This window comes from Aspergillus japonicus, assembly GCF_003184785.1.
Source record: "Aspergillus japonicus CBS 114.51 unplaced genomic scaffold BO86scaffold_63, whole genome shotgun sequence".
Lineage (NCBI taxonomy): Eukaryota > Fungi > Ascomycota > Eurotiomycetes > Eurotiales > Aspergillaceae > Aspergillus > Aspergillus japonicus.
The window spans coordinates 82,677-98,806 of NW_020291700.1; the positions used below are offsets into that span (position 1 = coordinate 82,677).

At 54.2% G+C, this 16,130-nt stretch overlaps 4 protein-coding genes across 4 annotated transcripts; 3 read left to right on the forward strand and 1 right to left on the reverse strand.

The window, feature by feature from the left end:
* Positions 1–420: 420 nt before the first annotated feature.
* On the forward strand, positions 421–2,453 carry BO86DRAFT_403133 (uncharacterized protein; the record flags this gene model as incomplete). Its single annotated transcript, XM_025673915.1, has 2 exons — positions 421–519; positions 570–2,453. 2 exons carry the CDS (start codon positions 421–423, stop codon positions 2,451–2,453), a joined length of 1,983 nt encoding a protein of 660 aa, XP_025523932.1.
* Positions 2,454–3,225: 772 nt separating this feature from the next.
* BO86DRAFT_392113 (epimerase/hydratase) lies at positions 3,226–5,413 on the reverse strand. The gene is made up of 6 exons (XM_025672740.1): positions 4,920–5,413; positions 4,726–4,828; positions 4,255–4,546; positions 4,065–4,187; positions 3,922–3,999; positions 3,226–3,857 (listed from the first exon to the last, which is right to left on the reverse strand). The coding sequence occupies exons 1-6, from the start codon at positions 4,960–4,962 to the stop codon at positions 3,573–3,575; spliced, it is 924 nt and encodes a 307-aa protein (XP_025523933.1). The 5' UTR covers positions 4,963–5,413; the 3' UTR covers positions 3,226–3,572.
* A 460-nt stretch (positions 5,414–5,873) lies between these two features.
* Positions 5,874–7,468, forward strand: BO86DRAFT_450592 (dTDP-glucose 4,6-dehydratase; the record flags this gene model as incomplete). The annotated part of the gene is made up of 3 exons (XM_025676805.1): positions 5,874–5,951; positions 5,982–6,612; positions 6,676–7,468. 3 exons carry the CDS (start codon positions 5,874–5,876, stop codon positions 7,218–7,220), a joined length of 1,254 nt encoding a protein of 417 aa, XP_025523934.1. The 3' UTR covers positions 7,221–7,468.
* Positions 7,469–8,961: 1,493 nt separating this feature from the next.
* On the forward strand, positions 8,962–16,069 carry BO86DRAFT_198875 (type I polyketide synthase). Its single transcript, XM_025666733.1, has 4 exons — positions 8,962–9,414; positions 9,479–9,957; positions 10,011–14,973; positions 15,027–16,069. Exons 1-4 carry the CDS (start codon positions 9,142–9,144, stop codon positions 15,876–15,878), a joined length of 6,567 nt encoding a protein of 2,188 aa, XP_025523935.1. The 5' UTR covers positions 8,962–9,141; the 3' UTR covers positions 15,879–16,069.
* Positions 16,070–16,130: the final 61 nt, after the last annotated feature.

Here is a 16,130-nt window from a genome sequence, read left to right on the forward strand (position 1 = left end):
GAAATCCTCATTCATCCACAGTAACGGCATGATACATATATATATTCCTGGGCAATCTTCCCGCGTTTGACCAACCGTTCTCAATGTGTAGGACTTCATATACAGCATCTACCATTTTGAAAATTGCAGAAACATTTGTACCCAGTAAGTTTCAGACAGCTATGTCACTCAGTCTCGCAAGCTATTTCTCTAGCTCTTAGAGTGGAATAGGATACTCGCCATCAGAGGCCTGAGCACGGATTCTGCGCGACGCCACACTTGAAGAGTCGATGAGTCAGCCACCAGCCACAATTCGGCTACCGGCCATCATTCCGGTCGTTCCTTCCCGCATCGACCATTCCAAGCACTTCGGTGAATTCGAGACACCAGATCCATTGTAACTCGCCAGATATCCAAGAATGCAATGCCAAATTTGTGAACATGACCGAGGATTCTCCAAGCTCTGTTCCGCGTCGCCACCGTCGTGGTCTTACCCGCAGCGCGGCCGCCTGCCAGCGATGCCGCAGGCGGAAGCAAAAAGTTAGTCGTGCGCCTGGCCTCTGAGATCGACCCACTGACTGGCATGATAGTGTGACGGAAGGCTGCCGACATGCGGTCCATGTGCTGCTGCTGGAACGTCCTGTGTGATGTCGGACCGGCTTGTGGTTCGCCCTGGTGACGCGCAATGTGAATGTGACGACCTACGAGCGCGCCTGGCGACCGCGGAGCAACGGTGCAGTGACCTTCTGCAAGAGAACCAGCGGCTCCAGGTGCAAATCATGGAAGCTTTTCAGTCCCCTGGACCGTCCGCTCATGAGCCCCGGACGCCGATGCTGTCCGTGGCGAAGGACGCAGGGCATAGCACCGCCGCCGGTTCAAGGCCTCAGCCACAGCACATCCCCCTAGACGGCACGACGGATTTGGCCTTTCAGTACTGTGAACGTATCCTGCGTCCGACTTTTGCCAATCGACCTGGTATGCAGAAGGTGAATCGCAGCACGTTGAGTGGCGCCTGGGAATTATGGGGTGACGACACGAGTGTCGAAGTGCCCCTGAACAGCGCGGTCGAGATCAGCCACGAGACGTATGCCAGCCTTGCTGAGACCTTCTTCGATCGGCGGTGGCCGTACCTGCCTGTCCTCCATCGGCCGACGTTTTGGGAGCAGCACCTCAACCCGTTTCTGGCACACCCCGAGGCTCGTTCGATCTCGCGGTTTTTCGTCAAGATTGTGTGTGCAATTGCCGCCACGGAGCGGTCTTGCCAATTGAGCAATGATGACATGCATCGAAAGTTCTTCAAGGATGCTGTCAAGGATCTGGAGCTGATTGCGAAGGCTGGCGATCTTGAGTATATCCAATGCCTGCTGCTGCTCTCAATGTACGGGCACAATGAGCCGCAGTCGGTCAATATGTGGTATACCACAGGCATGGCGCTGCATTTGGCTATCGGAATAGATCTACATCGCAAGGAGAGTCTCATGGGACAGGATGTGCTGCAAGCGGAGATGATGAAGCGGATCTTCTGGTGCGCCTACGTGATGCAATGCAGTATGGCCATCAACATGGGTCGTCCCTTGATGATCGAAGACTCTGATATCACGATTGCTCTTCCACTCCAACGAACAGATCAACAACTGCGTGATCAGATGGCTGGGATTGACGAGCTCACAATTCCGAGCGTGACTGACATGTCCACCTTCAATCATATCATTGCACTTCGCCAGATTAATGCCGGGGTCTACAAACAATTCCACCCCAGAGGCGGCGTGGGGGCGAACCGATTGGATCTGGACCAATTACGCAATCGGTACAACTTTGAACTAAACCAGTGGTTAATCACTGCTCCCCGATATGTCCACAGCCTGTCAACCTTTCAGTCGACCGAATGGTTCCAGATCGCTTTCCATCACGCGATGCTCTCCCTCTATCGTCCTTCTCGGGCAATTCCAATCCCTTTGCCGGACGACCTACGCATTTGTCTCGAGTCTGCGATCGGACTCATTAGTTCGTACAGCTCGCTGTATGCGCGGAACCGTATCAAGTACACCTTTGTCGCGATCCATTCGCTTTTGATGGCCGCGGTGACTATGCTGTACTCGCTTCGAGCTTCTGCATCGTTGCGGCAGGAGCTGACCAAGCCAGTCGTGCAGACCAACATCCAGACTTTTCTCACTCTCTTTCGTGGGATCTGCAATGGTCGCGAGGTGGGTGAGAAGTGCTCGCAGATCGTCGAGCGACTCGGGAACTCCATATTGACGCTCTATGACGATACCGGTCGCACGGACGCAGAAGTCGATACGGAGTTCCAATCATGGTTTGGGCTCCAAACGCATACACCTGCACAAACGGATGAGGCGCAGTCGCACACTATGACACCGCATTTCCCCGACGTTCGGGTGGATCTGCCGTGGGCGGACCTGTTCACGGAAGGTATCAACATGGCTTCCACGGATGTGTGGAGCATTTTTTCTTAGAGATCTGCAGTTGCCCAAAATGATGAGTGATGTGGTTCCAAGCTACTGCTCCGCTAGGGCTCTGTGGTTGTCTGTCAACGATTGCATATACGATACTCCAGTTCAGACCAGGAAAGCGAGTGTCCGCGCGGCTACTGTTCCTCTGGCTTGAAGCATGTTGCGCTATTCAAGATCTGGCGACTGGTCTGATCAGCAGCCCGGATTCTGCAGGCCGCGGGCTTGATGGGAATCCCGACCGTCAGCCTCCCCATTCTAGCCGAAAATGGGCAAGAGCTGAAAATTAAGCGAAGGAATACGAGCGAGAGCTCCTTTCATTCCGAAGGATTTATTTTGGCGACAAGAGCTCCCCGATTACCGGTAATTTACAGGAAGCGTACATTGCTGCAATGCGCGCAGGGGCGGCGGCTGGTGTGGGATCTTGGTACGGATACGCGCTACGTGACCAGTACGGCCCGCACCGGCGGGCCGGTTTATCGGAAGACGGGGACTTGGAGGCAAACCAACGCCCATTGCAACCAGTACGCACCGGTTTAGTTCCCCGTTGCTGCAGTAACTTTCTGGTCTGGTCGAATCAAAGTCGAAAGAAAAGTGGTCTTACGCGGAGTCAGAGTCAGGTTCGGGTTGAGTCTATGCTTGTTTGGGACCCGACGGGTGGGACATTAGGCCCGGTTGCCTGTATACTGTATACATCGTACGGTTACTGATCCAGTTATCATGGGAGGTCCTGTCCTCTTCGCGACCCCACGTCTGATAAGATGTTTTGATTGCATTTTTTCTGCATATACCCTGAGAAGAAGAACGAAGTGATTTGATGTGCAAAATCTTTGATGAATTTTTTCTCCCCAAGGCAGCATGAAGTGCAAGAGCGATCAATAACTTGTGTCTGCATGAAAGTCTCAATCTTGATTAAAACGACTCGCATGGCGAAGATGAACGGCCAAGAAACAAAGATGACACAGCCGCAGAATCGGAATCAGAGAATCAAACTTCAAAAGTCAAAGTCAAACAGTCTATAGGCCCAAGCGACAAGGAATGAAAACAGAACACCGAATGCCACAGTAAAAACAAAAGAAGAAGATGGAGTCGTCATGTTGTTGTTGTTTGGTTGCTCATCCCGCTTTAAACAGCAAGCTTGGTTCGCGACAACTTGCCGCCTGGGCCGTATCCCTTGTCCGCCATCTCGATAAACAGCTCCTCCAGGGCCTCCGGGGTGTCCTTGACTTCGTGGCCGAGCTCCCGCAGTCGGTTGATCAACTTGCTCGAGTCGAAGACCGGGTGGCACCGCGGCGCCTTGAGCACCTTGTGCATGTCATCCAGCTCGAAGTTCTCCCAGTTCAGGGAGGGCTCGATGTACTTCTTCATGAGCGTCATGATCTGGTTGTTGGTGAATGGCGAGGGGGAGATCTGGTGACATGTTAGTACGGGAGTGTTGACCAAGGCGAGAGGAGGAAGAGAGAGCGCCACGCACCAGGTTGTAGATGCCAGTGTCACCGGCCTGAGAAAGGAGAATCGCGCCGGGCAGAAGGTTGGGAAGAATGGTTCCGGACTGTTTTTTGTGTGCGTCAGTCTACGAGTCTTTTTTCCTCTCGGATTGTCGAATTCCAAGCATACCGCCGGCAAGTTCACCAGCTTCTTATAGCTGATCAGCTTGGTGGTCAAGTTGTTGGGGTTGAAGTCGGCCGCGATCGGGGCGCGGATTCTCAAGAGGAGGAGGTTGGGGTAGTGCTTGATGCTCTGGATTCGGAATTCTGGTCAGTGGCATCCTCTTCATCTCTCTTTTTTGTCCTGCAGCGTGACCCACATTCTCGCTCAACAACCGCGAGCACGAGTACCACGACCCGGCGTAGTTGGGATCATCCTCCTCGGTGAAGTTGGCGTCCGGGGCGCGGGTCGGGTCGGTGTCATAGATGCAAGCAGATCCTAGCTGAGTAACATGGATACCTAATTGGAAGCAGCAGTCGACTACGTTGAGCACACCTAGGATATTGGATCGCACCGTCTCGATCTTGTGGTCCTCACACCAGTCGGCGTTGGGGAGCCCGCGCAGGCCCGCGCAGTTGATCACCCGCGTGGGCCTGTGGATGGCGAGCGCACTGTTTTGGGGGGGCTCGAGAGGTTAGCATTCTGTTGGAATCTTTCTTGGTTTCTTTTGGTTGCTTTGATGCTGTTGTCCTTCTCTCTTTTGGTTGCTTCTGATGGTGGTCCCGCGGCGAGAATGGGATGGCTTTGGAGAAATGGGGAAAGGGGGAAGGGGAAGGGGCTTCTTGCGCACGTTAAAACTTGCTCGCGACTTTCAATTCGAGCATCAGAGGAAACCACTTTCACGCCTTGCTTCTCTAGGAGCTCCTTGATTTGCGTGGCGATCCAGCCGGTGCCTGTGTTTGAGGGACAAGTAAGCCGGTGATCTTTGCTGAAGTAAAATTGTACAACACTGGGAGAGGGGGAACGTTCGCAGAGGTATATTACCGAAGATCAGGAAGACATGGGGCTGGTCAATAGCAATAGCCATGATGATTGGAATTGGGCTTGTTTTTGAGGTGGAGGAGGTTGAGGATTGATTTGAATGAGGCTGGGGGGGAAAGCGATTGATCGATCGGAGGGTTGATGATAGAATGAGGGCTGTGACTGTGGGATGGGTTGGAATGAGTTGATCTGCTGTGGATGGATGATTGTTGAAGAGTGCGAGCTGATCGGAGACTCTTATATTCAGTAGCAATGGCAATGCGAGGGCATCTTTGCCACTTGGCGACGGAGGAGGAAAAGGCTAGCCTTGCTTGGTAGCTTGCGTAATCTGAATCTGTGTTGACTCCGGTGGGCACGAGTAACCGCCGCTAGATTGGTCGAACAGAGTAGAGATGACTGCGGATGGCAGGTTTGACTGGGGTTTCTTTTCTCTGGTTGAGATGAGAGCCAGATGGATGAATTGAAGTGAAGTGAAGTTCAGATTCCAAGGAATTGACTCTGACGTACTCGCAGGAGAAAACGGTGTCAGACCAGCCCAGCCCAGACCAAGAAGAGCCCCTCAGCACGTGGCGTCGCCCTAAGCGTGAGCCCTAGTCTATCCGCGGGGTATTCGCTGAAGATTCACCTCCATTTCTACTCAGAGTCATGCAGAGTCGACAGGAATCCCTTCCTGAGGCTGGAAGCATACTCAGCCCACTCTTATTCCCGCTGCTTGAAAGGACCGCATCAAAGATGAAGCCATTGTTGGTTATAAAAACGACCTGGATTCGGCCCCTACCCTGGTCTTTTTCTTCATCATCATCCAGCAAAACAAGCTAAGGCAAACAACAAAGCCTCAGTCTCAGAAAAACAATTCGCCTTCTTCTTCAGCTTTCACTTCAAATTCAGCCTTCGTTCCCGTTCTCTTATTGCAATACTTCAACTTCCACCTTCACTTTACTTCACACATCAATCAAAATGCAGGCCAAGGGATTGTCTCTTAAGGTCGCTCAGCTCACCCCTCCCGAGAGCCCTCCCCCGGAGACCGTTGAGCTGGTCAAGCAGGCTATTGCCACTTCTTTCGAGCCCTCCACCCACGAGGAGAGCCAGCGGCTCGTCGGTACTACCCGGTTCGCCCCTCGCCGCGACATCAACAATATCCTGATCACCGGTGGTGCCGGCTTCATCGGCAGCTGGGTCACTCGTCACATGACCGTCCAGTACCCTGAGTACAACATCATCTGCTTCGACCGTCTGGACTATGTCTCCTCGATGGCCAACATTGACTGCCTGGAGTCCTTCCCCAACTTCCACTTCGTCAAGGGCAACTTGACCGACCGTGAGATCGTGGCCGAGACCCTGTCCAAGTACAACATCGACTGTGTGATGCACTTTGCCGCCAACTCCCACGTGCAGAACTCCTTCCTCGACCCTACCAGCTTCACTGTCAACAACGTGGTTGGCACTCAGACTCTCCTGGACTGTGTCCGCGAGCACGGCCGCGTCGCTCGCTTCGTCCACGTCAGCACGGACGAGGTCTACGGCGAGACCACCGACGACTTTGTCGACGAGACCACCCAGTTCCTGCCCACCAACCCCTACTCTGCATCCAAGGCCGCTGCCGAGATGTACGTCCACGCTTACGCTAAGTCCTTCGGCATTCCCATGGTCATCGTCCGCAGCAACAACGTCTACGGACCCTGCCAGTACCCCGAGAGTCAGTAGCCCCGTTAGTACTAAATCTTTAACCCCAATCAAATAGCTAACCCCCCACTTGCAGAGATCATCCCCCGCTTCTTCAAGCTTCTCTCCAAGAACCAGCCCCTCACCCTCCAGGGCAACGGTCTCCACAAGCGCCGCTACCTGTACGGCGCCGACGCCGCCGACGGGTTCGACACCATCCTCCACAAGGGTGTCGACGGCGAGGCCTACAACATCGGCTCTGCCTTCGGTGTGACCAACCTCGAGGTTGCCATCCGCATGCTCGAGCTGTTCGGCTTCGACCCCCGCTCCGACTTCAAGGAGCGCCTGGTCTGGATCCCCGACCGTCCCCACAACGATCTCGACTACCGCGTCGACGGCTCCAAGCTCGAGAGCCTCGGCTGGCGCCAGAACACCCACTTCGAGGATGGCCTCCGTGCCACCGTCGAGTGGTACCGCAAGAACATCGACGTCTGGTGGGCCGACGAGCCCAACAAGACCGTCTCCGCCAGCAGCACCAACGCCGCCCACATCGCCGCCCCGGTCCACCACCAGCAGGCCCCGATCAAGGTCAAGAGCGAGAACGCTCAGGTCACGATCACTGCGACTGAGATCACGGCTTAAAATCGAAGCTTCATATCTCCACGATGGAGCTCACAAAGGAGAAGTATACTACTAACCATGGAAGGAAGGCTTATAGACTTTTCTTTTTCCGACTCACAGCCTTCTGAAAGAAATTTTGCCCTGCTATAGATTATTTGCGATACACACTGATTGGCGATGGTTTTTATTCGATTCTTACTCCTGTTCTGATCTTTGATTCTTGTTTATCTCTGACAAATTTGGGCTTACTTGCTTTATGTCTTCATTGTTTGCGATGATGATCTGTTTTCACTTTTTGTCTTGGACTTGCCCCCTGCTGCTTACCTTTTTTACCCCGGGCCTAATGATCTCTCCTATGTCGTTTATGTTCCTCACTCAAGAAGATTAGATGTTTCTGTAACAATTCAATTCTTATTCTCTGAGAATCATGATCTGGTTCGATTTTGTAGCTTCGAGAATCTAAGCACCGCTATTCTTCTCTTGTACTGTACCCTTCCTGGTAGACTGACATATACCTCACGAAGAAGTTCACTGATGATTGAAGGCGCAAAAATATGAGATTTGATCTGTATAACCATCTTGAAATATTAAGAGAGAGCCTTCATGAATGGGGTTCTCATATGGAACTGTCTATTGGTTGGGCTTTTAGTGAATCTGGAGTTAGTTAGCTGGGTGGTAACTCAGCTGGCCAGGGAGGGTATACACTCTAGCTTCTGAGTCGAAACAGGCTGTTGTCAACTATTCATGATTATATTCTAATTCCTGCTGGCTCGAGTGCTCAGATGAGCGATGAAGATTGTCGGCTGTAAATAGATAAAACATGGTGTCGTTGGCTTGGTGGAGTGTAACTTACTTCAGCCCTGCACCAGAATATACTTGTAGTTTAACCACTGTTCTGACAAATATATATATATACATACTGAGCACATGTCGACCCTTGTAACTTGGAGGTATCTGCTCACAAATAAACAAAGATGTCTCTAGTTTGATTATGAAGCTGATAGATATGTAGGATCCAACTCAGTAGCTCAATCTATTCTAACAATGCTCTGTGAATTTGCAAGTACGGGTTCTAGCGACCGGAATTCAAGAAACAGTGGTGTATGCTGCATAGGTACTATTTTCAGTCATCACAAACCCTTACGTAGCTATCACACTAAGCCGTTTCTGTATACTCAGCTATGCAGTAAAGTTCTTCAGGTAGTCAATTTCACTAAGGATTGTGCAGGCTGCAGGCTGCATCACGTGACCACATACTGTACTTTTGGCTGCCGAAAGAGGGAAAGACGGGGCTCGGGGGCTCTGCATTGTCCAACTCTTCAACAACACCGGCTTTGTTTCACTTTGACTCTTCAACAAATCAACCTCTGTCAATCCCCATTGTCCCTTCGCCACCTCCACCCCACGTTCAGGGCTAGATCCTGTGTCGGACTCAGGATTTGGTCAGACTCCTCCGAGCGGGGTTGAAATTCCTTATCATATCAACCCCGAAGTCCGCGCAGAGGAGCGGAAGGGGGCGGGGTTCTTCCTTATCGGTCCGTCACGGTGGAATAGTCTGACACGAAAGACACGAAGGATCTGAATCCTTCCTTCTGCACCTTTGCCATTCATCCTTCCACCATCAAGCCATCATCCACTATGGTCAGTCAACTCAGCCTGGGTTTGACTCGACTCAACTCAACTCCGACTCGCACACACGATGCCGTTCTGTCGGGGCCTCTTGGGAGCCGCGAATCCCGTCAGCCTCGAGAAACCTGCAACAATTCCAGGTTATAAAGATGCCATTGCAGTTGGCCCATCTACCATGAAAAACATCATCGATCATCATCGCATTCTAATTCTAATACTCTAATCATTTCCGCCTTGCACTCTCCGAAGAGAGCATCTCAAGACAATCAATTTTCAGCAGATTAGTCCCGACAATCATCAACCACCAATCAAAATGACTATCAACTCGTCGGCCAACGGAACCTTCGATTCCATCCCTGCTTCTGCTAGCCATGCTCCCAACGGAAGTGCTGCTGTCAATGCAGGTGCCCGCCCCTCCGAGCCCATTGCCATCGTTGGTGTCAGTGGCAAGTTCGCTGGGTCGGCCAGCACCCCGGAGAACTTGTGGAAGATGCTGGCCGCTGGTGAAGGTGCCTGGTCGCGCATCCCTGAGGACCGCTTCGACGTGAACTCTTTCTACCACCCGGACAAGGACAGGGCCGGACGCGTGAGTAACCCTTGAAACACAGTCCACATGAAGAAAAGCATTCAGCGCTAACCATCCGAGATAGAACCACGCCATTGGTGGACACTTCATGGACGAGGATGTCGCCCTTTTTGATGCCGGTTTCTTCAACCTGCCCGCTGATGTGGCTAGTGCCATGGACCCCCAGCTTCGTCTGTTGCTGGAGTCTGTCTACGAAGCCATGGAGGATGCTGGTATCCCCATGGAGAAGATTGCGGGTACTGACACATCCATGTACACGGGCTGCTACGGCAAAGATTACCACGATCTGCACAGCCGTGATCCCGAAGCCATGCCCGCTCCTTTCCTCACGGGCAATGGTACTGCCATGCTTTCCAACCGTGTCTCCCACTTCTACGATCTTCAGGGTCCCAGTATGTCCATTGACACTGGTTGCTCGGCTGGTCTTGTCGCTCTGCACCAGGGTTGCCGTAGCATCCAGTCTGGAGAGTCCGAGCTGTCCATCGTTGGAGCCAGTACCACCATCTTGAACCCCGACTTGTACATCGCCATGTCCATGTTGAGGTATGACACTCTCCGCTTCATTTTTCTCGCATAGAGTACTAACAGAATAACAGCATGGTCGGCGAAGAGGGCAAGTGTTATGCCTGGGATGCTCGCGCACAGGGCTACGGAAGAGGAGAGGGTGTTGCCACCCTTGTGCTGAAGTCTCTCGACGCCGCTATCCGGGATGGCGACCGCGTTCACGCTGTCATCAGAGAGACCGGATTGAACCAGGACGGAAAGACCCAGACCATCACATCTCCTTCCATCGACTCGCAGGTCAAGCTTATTCAACAGTGCTACCGCAAGGCTGGCCTTGACATCGCCGACACTGGCTACGTTGAGGCCCACATGACGGGTACTCCTACCGGTGATCTTGCTGAGGCAACTGCCCTGGCTCAGACCTTCGGAAAGAGCCGCCAGCCTAACGACCCTGTCTACATCGGCTCTGTAAAGACGAACATTGGTCACACCGAGCCTGTCAGTGGTCTTGCAGCTGTTATCAAGACCATCTGGGCCATGAAGCACAAGCAGATCCCACGGAACATCAATTACGAGACACCCAACCCTAAGATTCGCCAGCAGGAGTGGAACCTCACGGTCCCCACCTCGCTGACCCCTTGGCCCCAGAACAAGGCTCTGCGTGCCTCGATCAACAACTTCGGATATGGTGGTACCAACGCCCACGTCATTCTCGACGGAGCTCCTGAGCAGTTCCTTGATGTCAGTGGCCGCCAGATCGAGGAGGCCCCCAGAGCGCGCGTCCACATCGTCAGTGCAAAGGATAAGGTTGCCCTGAAGGCCATGCTCGCAAACCTCGCCGAGTGGGCCCCTGAGCATCTTGATGATAGTGCTCTCGGAGATTTGGCTTACACTCTGGCCGAGCGCCGGTCAAGACTCCCCTGGATGTCGGCTGTGAGCGCTAGTTCCGTCACTGAACTGGCTGAACGCTTGAAGGAACCCACCATCAAGATGTCTCATGCCACCAAGAAGCCCCGTCTCGGATTTGTCTTCAACGGTCAGGGTGCTCAATGGCACGCTATGGGCCGTGAGCTGATTGGAGCTTACCCCGTCTTTGCTGAAAGTGTTCACAAGGCTGACAAGATCCTCAAGGGCCATGGTGCGACCTGGTCTCTGTACGAAGAACTTCTGCGCGACGCAAAGACCACCCGCGTCTCTGAGGTCAACCTGAGCCAGCCGATCACGGTCGGTCTCCAGTTGTGTTTGATTGATCTCCTCAGATCTTGGGGTGTTGAGCCATCTGCCATCACCAGCCACTCCAGTGGTGAAATTGCAGGTGCCTATGCGGTCGGTGCTCTGACATTCTCGGAGGCTCTTGCTGCTGCTTTCTACCGTGGTGAGCTTGCTCTCCGCAACGAAGCTCTCAAGTCTCTTTCTGGTGGTATGATGGCCGCTGGTCTGGGTCAGGAAGAAGCCGCTAAGTACATCGCCGACACCGACAACGGCCGTGTCGTCGTTGCTTGTGTCAACTCTCCCGGCAGTGTCACCCTCTCTGGAGACCTTCCCGCCCTCGAACAGGTGGAAGCTCGTCTGCAAGCCGATGGTATCTTCGCGAGAAGACTCAAGGTTCCGCTTGCGTACCACTCGCACCACATGCTTTGCTTCGCGCAGGACTACACTGACAGCCTTACCAAGCTGCTTGCCGCTCAGCCCAAGGACGGTGACTGGGTCAACAAGGTTCGCTTCGCATCCCCAGTCACTGGAAAGGTCGTCACCTCCGCCGAGACTCTGGGTCCCAAGCACTGGGCCGACAACCTAACCAACGCGGTCCTCTTCAGTCAGTCCTTCGACGCCATGTGCTTCAACGAGGATGGAAAGCGCCAGGTCGATATGATTGTTGAGCTTGGTGCCCACGGCACTCTTGCTGGTCCCATCCGCCAAATCCTCAAGCCCCGCGAGGAGATCCCCTACGTTTCCTGCTTGCAGAGAGGCATCAATGCTGTTGAGACCATGCAGAACGTTGCCTGCGAGCTTCTGAGCAAGGGATACCCTATTGACATTGAGGCGGTCAATTCCCCTCTTGGTGAGAAGCACCACTTTGTCCACGACTTGCCCACTTACGCCTGGAACCACTCGACCCGCTACTGGACCGAGCCTCGCGTGAACAAGGAGATCCGACACAAGAGATTCGCTCCCCACGAGCTGCTTGGCAGTCTGCTTCCTGGTGATAACGGCCTGACTCCAACCTGGCGCAACTTCCTGCGTCTCTCTGACGTCTCTTGGCTCATTGACCACCAGATTGACGGCTCTGTCGTTCTTCCTGGTGCAGGCTACATTGCCATGGCGATCGAGGCTACGCGTCTTCTTGATGGACCCGCGGACACCATCACTGCTTTCCAGCTGCGTGACATTGAGATCACCAACGCTCTCGCTATCTCGGACTCCTCTGCGGGTGTCGAAACTCAGCTTCAGCTTCGTCCCTCCGACAACGAGGCTGGCTGGTACGAATTCCTCCTCTCTTCCCTGACTGCTGCCGGCACCTGGATCGTGAACTGCAAGGGCTCCGTCAAGGCCGAGAAGGATGAAAGCGCGAAGGAGGCTTCGCAAGAAGCCGCTCTTCACTCCGAGTCTTTCTTCCACCCCGGTGTCAAGCCCACTCAGGTTAGCGAGGATGCTCTGTTCGCTAGCCTGCGCCAGTCTGGTATTTACCACGGCTCATCCTTCCGCAACCTTGGAGATATCCAGACCGTTAGAAAGAAGGCCATCACTGACCTCACCATCCCCACTGTTGTCTCCGAGGCGCATGACTATGTCATCCACCCCACCACTCTTGACGCCATCGTGGTGGCTGCGTACACCAACCTGCCCAAGAAGCTTCTGCAGTCCTCCATGGTCGTTCCTCGGTCAATGCGCAAGTTGACTATCCGCAGCGGTCTCAACCGCCACAGCGGCGAGAAGCTCCAGGCGTTCACTGAGAACCTGAGCGCGGACAGCCGAGGATTCAGCTCCAACATTGCCGTCATCAACCAGGATGATGAGCGCTCGCTGCCAGTCTTCGAGCTGGACGAGTTCTTTGCCCAGGCTGTTCCTCGTGGCGCTGAAAACCCCGATGCCAACCTTCCGATGACTTCCAAGCTGCAGTGGGAGCTCGACATTTTCACCTCCAAGCCGGCTGCTGCTTTCGCGGACTCTCTTCGCATCACGCCCACTGACCAGCAGGCGGAGTTCGAGAACAAGCTGCTGCGTGCCACCTACCTCCATATTGCCGATGCCGTTCGCGAGATAGAGAAGACCGGCTACAACAAGACTTCGGAGAAGTGGGAGGCCCACATCCAGCGTCTCTACGAGTGGCTGAAGGAGGTTGTCAAGCTCGGAGAGACTGGAAAGCTCGCCCCTCGCAGCAAGACCTGGGCACGCACCAGCAAGGGTATGAAGCAGATGCTTGTGGATGAGCTGATCGCCAGCAAGAACGCTTCTGCTTCTCTCACTGTCCGTATTGGACAGCAGCTTGCGAGCATCATCCGTGGCGAGGTTGCACCTCAAAGCCTGGCAAAGGAAGGTGACCTGGTACAGGAATACCTGGCTGACTACCCCAAGTTGAAGGAGAGGAGTGGCGCACAACTCGCTCAGATTATTGAGCTGTTCGCTGTGAAGCGCCCTGGTGCTAAGGTCTTGGGTCTCGGAGCTGGTCTGGGAGCTGCTGCTACTGAGACTGTTCTGCAGGCCTTTGCTGCCCGCGCCTCTGATGGTACCCGGTCTCTCCTGGGTCACTACACCTTCACTGCTGCCTCGTCCGACTCTCTCCAGGCTGCTAGCCAGAAGCTTGCTTCTTGGTCTGACCTGATCGACTTCAAGGCTCTCGACATCGAGAAGAACCCCCTCGAACAGTCCTTTGAGCGTGGATATGATCTTATTATTGCCTCCCAAGCCTTCCAGGGCGCCGAGTCCGTGCAGACCGCCCTCTCCAACGTTCAGAAGCTCCTGGCCCCTGGTGGCAAGCTGATCCTCATCGAAAGCACCAAGGACCGTGCCGACTCGCAGCTCGTCTTTGCTACCCTGCCCAGCTTCAAGGAGTCCAAGTCGGTCGAATCCTGGGATGCTACTTTGCGCGATGCAGGCTTCTCGGGAGTTGATCTCGAGGTTGCCGATTCCGAAGAGCCCAGCCTTCAGACTCTCAGCCTGATCTTGACCACTGCCAAGTCCACCAAGTCCTCCTACCCTGCCACCATCTCCATTGTCCACCCTGCCACTGTCACCCCTCCCGCTGAGTGGGTTGAGGAGCTCAGCACTGCTATCCAGGCTCGCACTGGTGTTACTCCTATTACTGAGAAATTGGATGAGCTCGAGGCATTCGAGGACAAGGCCATCATTTTCACTGCTGAATTGGAGAAGCCCTTCGTCCACCACATTGGAGAGGCCGACTTTGGCAAGCTGCAGAAGCTTCTGGTCAACAGCCAGAACCTCCTTTGGCTGAGCGCTGGTGGTGCCATCGACTCTGAAATCCCCGTCTACGGCCAGACCCAGGGTCTCCTCCGTACTGTGCGCCAGGAAGATGCTGGCAAGCGTCTGATCCAGCTTGACTTCACTGCCGCCACTGACCTGATCCCCTGGACCAACGACAAGATTAGCCACATTGTGGACGTCTTCGAGCAGAGCTTCGATTCCAGCCTCACTGCTGCCGACCGCGAGTGCGAGTACTCGGTCAAGAACTCGACCCTCCACATTTCCAGAGCCTACCCTGATCTGGATGTCCAAGAAGCTTCCGATGTTACCCCTGTCTCCCTCGACAAGTCTGACTCGACCTACCTGATTGTTGGTGGTATGGGTGGTATTGGTCGGTCCATTGTGTCCTGGCTCATGGAGAACGGAGCTAAGAACTTGCTCGTTGTTTCCCGCAAGGCAGAGGCCAGCTCTGAGGTGCCCGACATGCAGGCCGCGGCCAAGGCTGACGGTTGCAACCTTCAAATCCGCTCCTGCGACGTCTCTGATGAGCAAGCCTTGGTGAAGTTGCTGAAGGACACTGCTGATGTTCTCCCCCCTGTTCGTGGTGTGATCAACGCGGCCATGGCTCTCGAGGTAAGCATAACTCCTCATCATGCTTGGATTCATCACTTGCTAACACTATCTAGGATACTGTGCTCGAGCGGATGACCTATGACCAATGGCAGAAGGGTATCCGGGCCAAGGTTGACAGCAGCATCAACCTTAACACCCACTTGCCCAACCTTGACTTCTTCATCTTCCTCTCTTCGGTCACTGGTGTGGCTGGCCACACTTCCCAGTCTAACTACACTGCGGGTAACACCTTCCAAGATGCTCTGGCACGTCACCGTACCCTTCAGGGCGAGCCCGCTATTGCCCTCAACCTGAGTGCCATCAAGGGTGCTGGTTGGGTGGCCTCGCAAGGAGCTGAGGGTGAGCAGGAGGTGCTCAAGCGTGTGGAGCACTTGGGTGCAGTCTCCGCCGATGTTGACTTTGTCCTTGAGTTGCTCGAGAAGTCCATTCGGGAGCCCCGCCCCACCAGCCCCGCCGACAGCCAGGTCGTCGTGGGTCTCGCCCGGGATGATGCTATTCCCGAAGACTCTGTGACTCGTCTCGACCGCCGCTTTGGCACCCTTCGTCTGTCTACCCCGCGCGGAGCTTCCTCCGACGCTGCCGAGGGCTCTGACTCTGCCGACAGCCTCTCCGTCCTCAACCGCGCCCTGGCTGCTGGCCCCGTGTCCAAGGCCGACGCTGTCAAGCTCATTGTGGATGTGGTTGCCGGCAAGACGGCCTCCATCTTCAACATTGAGCAGGAAGTCATCGACCCGAGTCTGTCGCTGTCCAAGTACGGTGTTGACTCTCTGGTCGCAGTCGACCTGCGCAACTACCTGGCTACGAGCCTCAGGGCCAGGGTGTCTATCTTCGACATCCTCCAAACCCCGTCCCTGGCGGAGTTCGGCGCCCTGCTGGCGGAAAAGAGCGAATTGATTGCCAAATAGATACCCCCTACGACGAGAGGCGGCTACGGAGAATTACGACTTGCATGTACCTTGTTTTTCTAATCCCGGGCATAGATTGGGGGCTTCGTTTGTCGATTGTTTTCGAACCTGACTACATTGTTTGCTTTTGATCCGCTTGTACCTAGATTGGAATGCTGCTAATTTGGATAATTGAAACTCTATATCAGTCACTTTGTTTCTTGTTTGTAATCAGTAGATTCGGACTTGCAGCATCTCCGATCCGACCTCGCT

Excerpts from the sequence above, each read along its gene's own strand:
- BO86DRAFT_392113 (XM_025672740.1), bottom strand. The coding sequence starts at position 4,962 with ATGGCTATTGCTATTGACCAGCCCCATGTCTTCCTGATCTTCG. Across the intron at positions 4,547-4,725 it reads AGTCGCGAGCAAGTTTTAAC|TGCGCTCGCCATCCACAGGC; the intron begins GTGCGCAAGAAG and ends CCCCCAAAACAG. Across the intron at positions 4,188-4,254 it reads CGCGGTTGTTGAGCGAGAAT|AGCATCAAGCACTACCCCAA; the intron begins GTGGGTCACGCT and ends TTCCGAATCCAG.
- BO86DRAFT_198875 (XM_025666733.1), top strand. The coding sequence starts at position 9,142 with ATGACTATCAACTCGTCGGCCAACGGAACCTTCGATTCCATCCCTGCT. Across the intron at positions 9,415-9,478 it reads ACAAGGACAGGGCCGGACGC|AACCACGCCATTGGTGGACA; the intron begins GTGAGTAACCCT and ends CATCCGAGATAG. Across the intron at positions 14,974-15,026 it reads ACGCGGCCATGGCTCTCGAG|GATACTGTGCTCGAGCGGAT; the intron begins GTAAGCATAACT and ends AACACTATCTAG.